This window comes from Octopus bimaculoides, chromosome 18 (assembly GCF_001194135.2).
Source record: "Octopus bimaculoides isolate UCB-OBI-ISO-001 chromosome 18, ASM119413v2, whole genome shotgun sequence".
NCBI classification, from domain to species: Eukaryota; Metazoa; Mollusca; class Cephalopoda; order Octopoda; family Octopodidae; genus Octopus; species Octopus bimaculoides.
Window position 1 is genome coordinate 39,476,006 of NC_068998.1, and position 6,791 is coordinate 39,482,796.

A 6,791-nucleotide genomic window follows, 5' to 3' on the forward strand; every position below is an offset into this window, starting at 1 on the left:
ATATATATACACACATATATATATATATTACTTACTTGGATCAATATGTTCCAGATTCTTGATTCTTCAAACAGACATCTTTTCTCTTTCAATGAGTTAAAATGTTCCTTTAGTGGGGCACCATCAATGAGTTCCATGACAATGTATAACTTCTGACCTGGCAGGTTTAACATAGCAAAATCATTTCATCAGTATTTTTTAAACAATATTTCTCTGTCTCTCTTAACCTCTCATAATTCTTTTGTTTCCTGGAAATCTAAATCATATGAAAGGTTGCAGAATTGTAAAACTATTGGAAAAAAAATTGCGCAGAGAAATGTTGTCACTTGTCTTCAATCCCTATCATCTAATAAACATAATAACAGAGAAATCCAGCCATCTTTGTTACTGTGCGTATGTCTGTGTGAGTGAGTGATGGTTTTTTTTTTCTTTTGGCAAAGTTAGGTTAATGGTTCTGATTGTGGGATGTATACTGTCATGCCACTGGTGCTAGAGATATTGGCTCTTGTATAGATTAAAGACTCCAAGATACCACTCTACACTACCTTATGTCTGTTCTTTCCCTGTTTTTAATAAAAAGAAATATAGTACTGCCAGACTGGCCCTCGTGCTGGTGGCACGTAAAAAGCACTCACTACACTCTCAGAGTGGTTGGCGTTAGGAAGGGCATCCAGCTGTAGAAACTCTGCCAGATCAGACTGGAATCTGGTGTAGCCATCTGGTTCGCCAGTCCCCAGTCAAATCGTCCAACCCATGCTAGCATGGAAAACGGACGTTAAATGATGATGATGATGATGATGATAGGCACAAGGTATGAAATTTTGTAGGAAGGGGTTAGTTGATTTAACTGACCCCAGTGCTCAAATGGTATCTATTTTACTGATCCCAAAAGGATAAAAGTCAAAGTCGATCTCAGCAGAATTTGAACTCAGAACATAAAGATGACAAAATGCTGCTAAGCATTTTGCCCAGCATACTAAAATATGCACAGGAAGTGAAGAGAGAAAAAGTTTAAAAAAAAAAAGAAAAAAAAAGAAATGGGTGTGGGGGGGTACAACAGATGTACTGTTGGCAAATTTAAAGAAGCATGGAACTTTTGAAGGATGTAGTGTTTCAACAGTTAACAACAGATGCAGGTAGTTTATTCCATGCTTCAGCAATTCTGAGTGTGAAAAAATGTTTCTAAACGCCATGGGTGCTGTGTTGTTTCTTGATTTTGTAAGCATATCCATGAATGTTAGACATGATTTTCATTTAGAAAGATCAAGTAACAGTCCAAAATATTAGAATAATAAAGATATGAAAATCTTGTCTTTATAAATATTTTTATCCCCAAAACTTACCCAACTGAAACGTCTTGTAATACCGTACAATATTTTGGTGTCGAAGTTGTTCTCTGATAATGTTCAGTTCACTTATCATTTTACCAATACTATTGGATCTTTCTGTCTCATTCTTACCAAAAACTGGATTCTGTAAATTTATCTGTAACGCAACAAATGAAAGAAAATTTTCTAAAATTAATGCATCGCCCTGAAAAATGAAGAACCTTTGTTCAAATAATTTCACCAAAATGTTATTCCTCCCATTTAAATACTTAAACCAGAATGGATGGATTTGTGTGTGTGTGTGTGTGCGTGTGTGCATGAGTGTGTGTATGCATGTGTGTGTGCATGAGTGTGAGTGTGCATGAGTGTGTGTGTGTGTGTGCGTGCCTGCATATGCACTTGTTATTTTTACAATCAATTATCTTTTTCTACATTTTCTACATTTCTAATGAACAGATGACAATGATTATTAGCTTTATGATTAATTCTGCTAATTCTGCTTGAGAAAGGTATTGGTGACAGGCTTGGAATTTTTATATTAATAATAGGCATAAGCATAGCTATGTAGTAAGAAGCATGCTTCCCAGCCACATGGTTCCTACTGTGTGGCACCTTGGGCCGATCAAAGCCTTGTGCATGGATTTTACCCTAACTACCTACATTATAAAGATATGTGTGTGTGTATGTATGTATGTATGTATGTACACACACACACATCACTAGTAAGAATATGTTAACAAGTATAGAATTCCTTCTAAAGATGGGATAGGTGACATCACAATTATAGTTCAAATTGCGTTACTTCATATCTATTTGTTAACACCAATTTAGTAGATATCAATGTATGCTCAATGCACATTGCTACGTCTATATGTCACTGAATCTCTGAAGCAGCTATAAAAAAATAACAATCACTTCATCGGAATCTCTAAGCTATGAGAAAATGCATAACTAATTCAAAACAATGTGAATAGATAAGCATTACATTTGAGAGAGTAATATGAATGCTAAAGGGCAAAAATGAAAACAATGATGATGATAATATCACATATCATTTATAACTGTATTTACTTAGAGAAATACCATTAAAATTATTTATCATCTATATCTATGAATAGAGTAAGTACATCTCATTTAATGCATACTGCACTGATACCACACTTTACCAATTTCAACAAAGCTTATTTTCATAACTGTACAATAACTACTAATTATAATTACATGTATACTAAATAGATTTACATATCTACTAATTTTTTTACATATATGCTAATTATATTTACCCATGTACTAATTATATTTACACAGCTAATAATTACATTGAAGCATTTAGAGCATCATATAGAATGTCTTGCAGTCTTTGCTATGGCTCTCTGTGCTGCACATGCATGTGTGTGCATGAGAGAGAGCAAAAAGAGAAAGATCAAAAGAGTGAGGCGCAAGAGACAGAGAAAGAAAGAGAGAGAGCAAGAGAAACAAAGAGAGACAGTAAGAGCGAGAGAGAACAAAAGAGACAGTGAGAGAGAGAGACAGAGACAGAGAGAGACAGAGACAGAGAGCGTGTGTGTGTGTGTGTGTGTGTGAGAGAGAGAGAGAGCTAGAGAGATTACACTCACTTCTTTCAGGGCCAAAAACGACTGACCAGTGGCTTTTTTCACCTTATATACTGAACCAAAACCACCACTGCCCAGGAGTTCAAACACAGCATAATCGCCAATGTAATAGTTGGGTTTTTTGTTCTGGTCAGTTTCTTGTAAGTTGGTTTTGATGTCTGCAATGGTTTCAGGCTGGAAAACATGACAGAAATCTATGCAGTACAGATATTAACAGCAGTTGAGAATATATAAGAAGGATATATATGTATATGTGAACATGTGCACATGTGCATGTGTGTCTGTGTGCATGTATGTGTATCTGTCTGTGTGTATGTATGTCATCATCATCATCATAGTCCTCATCATTTTAATGTCCACTACTCCATGCTTGCATGGGTTAGACAAAGTTTAGCAAGGCAGATTTTCTGCAAACAGATGCCCTTCTTGTCACCAACCCTCACATGTTTCCAAGCAAGTTAATATTTCCTCATGGTCAGACATATTCTTGTAGAATCATTCTACAGCTATCAAATGACGGCAAGACAAGGAAACACAAACATACATACATATATATATATATATATATATATACGAGGGGTGTATGAAAAGTTTTGAGCCTTCAAGGCCTCTGAGCCTTGAAATCTTGTACCTACCTCAGAAGTTTTGTACCATGTTTTGCTTTTCTGAGGCTCAAGACTTTTCATACACCCCTCGTATATATACATGACGGGCTTCTTTCAGTTTCCGTCTACCAAATTTACTTACAAGGCTTTGCTTGACCCAAGGGATACAGTAGAAGACACTTGCACAAGGTATCTTGCAGTGGGACTGAATCTGTAACCATGTAGTTGGGAAGCAAACTTCTTACCACACAACCTCTGTGTGTGTATGTGTGTTTATAAGACATAGTTTCAACCAGCATTAACAGGTTAAGGGATGCAAGACAAAGGAGAAGAGCAGCTGCAAATATACTGACTGCCCTAACCCGTAATCATCATACTTGCAACATCTGCAGGCTTCTTTCCAAATTGCTAGCAGGACTCAAATGCCACATTTGGCATAAACACCACGACTGACAAAGAAAGTGTAGGTTGTCAAATCCTCATACATCAAAAGCAATGGGAGAGTCCATCATACATATAAATATATATATCATTATCATCATCATCATCATTACTTAACTTCCTCCTTCCATGCTAACATGCGTTGGATGGCTTGACACTAGCTGGCAAGTCAGAAGACTGCATCAAGTTCTGTTTTGGCATGGCTTCTACAGCTGGATGCTCTTCCTAAATATATATTGTTTACTTTAATATGGCATACATTATCAGGGCCCGTAAATAGCACCATTAGAGCGTAATCGTTACCAGCGTTGCCTTTTAGCACTTGTGCTGGTGGCACGTTAGAAAATCATTCGAGTGAGGTTGTTGCCAGTATCGCTGGACTGGCTCTCGTGCAGGTGGCATGTAAAAGCACCCACTACACTCTTGGAGTGGTTGGCGTTAAGAAGGGCATCCAGCTGTAGAAACTCTGCCAGATCAGATTGGAGCCTGGTGCAGCCTTCTGGCTTGCCAGTCCTCAGTCAAATCGTCCAACCCATGCTAGCATGGAAAGCGGACGTTAAACGATGATGATGATGAGATATATATATATATATATATATATACATATATATATTGTTTACTTTAATATGGTATACATTATCAGATATTTCAGACTCAATATTTAGATCAATATTCTACTCTTATACACATATTGTGTTATAATTATATTAACCAAGCAGGGGTAGGCTTGATTGCAAGAAATGCAATTCCAATAATATTTTAATGATGACAGAAACCTATTAGTGGTATTTTGAATACACTTAATGATATGCATGTTTCATGTAGTTACATAATGAGTAGACAACTGCATAATCACTCATTACATAACCACTCAAAACATGCATATCATTAAATGTATACAAAATATTAATAATTGGTTTTTGTCATTGTGTGTGTGTTTCTATCTCCTTGCCTTGATATCACATGCTAAGTGAAAATATAACAAATGGTATAAACACCATCCTGAAGCTGTGACTGAGGGAGAAAATGTGTTGATTCTCTGGGACTTCCCCGTATATACTGACAAAACTATAAAAGCTAATAAACCAGATATCATTATAAAAGATCAGACAAAAGAGATGTGTTTATTAATTGACATGAGTATTCCTTGTGATCACAATATAGCAGCGAAAGAATTTGACAAGATCAGTAAATATAGACTTGCTAATAGAAATTGAAAAAATGTGGCATCCCAAGGCAACTACTGTACCAGTGATTGTAGGATCTCTAGGAATTATAAAAAAAAGTACTGAAACCTATTTGAAAATGATACCAGGCCTACCATCCCTACAGGTAGTGCAAAAAATCATGTTAACTGGAACGACTCATGTACTGAGAAGAGCATTATGGCTGTGAAAAAACATCCATTCACGAATTTATTTGTTTATTAATTTTTTTACATACATATTTTAGCTGTGAATTTGCGTGTGTAAACTGGGAATGCATACAATGAGCTTCTCTGCCCTAGGTGTACGGAAATCACTCGGCGAGAAATGGAAGAAAATTTGAAGAAAGAAGAAAAAAAATAATAATAAGTTACCAGTCAATGTGTGAGTTGCTAAGAGGTTGCTTAACCTACTAGAAATTGTAGTTGAAACTCCCTTAAATCACAACCTAATGTCTTAATAGCAGCAACAGCAGGAACAACATCAACGACAAAAAACAACAAAAGTATCAACAAAAACAACAGCAATAACAAGAACAACAACAATAGCAGTAACTACTACTACTACTACTACTACTACTACTACTACTACTAAAACAAGGAGTGAAGTGAAATTAACTTACAGGTAGGTTGTTTATCTTTTTCCCAAGGAACTCATAGTTGTCCAGTTTCTTATTGTAGTGACCAACATCAATAAACATCTCGTAGAGCTCTGCAGGTAACAAACGCTTAAACAGACGTCGGTTCCTCTCCACACTGAAGAGGAAGCGTAGAGTTCGAAAGGAATTTTTCTGAAAAGTCAAATATAATCTGAGTGTTCAAAGGTTAAAGTTGATCTGAAATTAAACTGTATGTGTCTGTCTGTCTGTCTGTTTATCAGGCATGGCTGTGTGGTAAGAAGGTTGCTTCCCAACCACATGTTTCTGGGTTCAATCCCACAGCATGGCACCTAGGGCAAGTGTCTTTTACTATAGCCTCGGGCTGACCAAAGCCTTGTGAGTGGATTTGGTAGACGGAAACTGAAAGAAGCCCATTGTATATATATATATATATATATATATATATATATTCTTTAAATAATAATAATAGTATTTTATACGCTTAAAGTTTATGGGGTTACCCTGAGTTTCTTGCTCATAAGGGGTTTAGCCTTATGGCGTATCTTCAGCCCCCAAACACTGCTGGCCTAAGACTTCTTTAAAAAATGGAGGTGGGGTAAAGCCTTGTTTTTAAGGGTAAAACCCTAGGTGTTTATCTCTCATTGCCACTGTTCATTGATCTTTGGTTGTGCTGCCATCTTGCGGTCACCAAAGCACCACAAAGGTAAACGATTGTCTCCCTTCAGCCTTGGCTAGTGTCAATGGAAAAAAAAAATAGATTGATTCCTACATGTACCAATACCCATTTTTTCCACTGAGGGCTTATATGCCCCAATATTAGATTATTTCCTATAATCAATATATATGGTGAACACTTATAAGCGTAAAGTTTATAATTACTATTTACAGAATTTTCACTTGTCACCATTCCTTAATTTAACACAGAGTATATATATATATATATATCTCGATAGATAGATAGATAGATAAGTAGATAGATA

At 36.1% G+C, this 6,791-nt stretch overlaps 1 protein-coding gene across 1 annotated transcript in view; it reads right to left on the minus strand.

Moving 5' to 3' along the window:
* The window catches only part of LOC106884071 (serine/threonine-protein kinase Nek10), a gene marked incomplete at its 3' end in the record, with an annotated part of 42,567 nt that overhangs the window by 15,137 nt on the left and 20,639 nt on the right, over window positions 1-6,791 (minus strand). Inside the window, exons 16-19 of the mRNA XM_014935289.2 lie at window positions 5,815-5,982; window positions 2,945-3,115; window positions 1,344-1,485; window positions 36-157 (exon numbers count right to left, since the gene is read on the minus strand). Of these exons, the coding sequence (XP_014790775.2) occupies window positions 36-157; window positions 1,344-1,485; window positions 2,945-3,115; window positions 5,815-5,982 (603 nt within the window). The remainder of the gene's footprint in view (window positions 1-35; window positions 158-1,343; window positions 1,486-2,944; window positions 3,116-5,814; window positions 5,983-6,791) is intronic.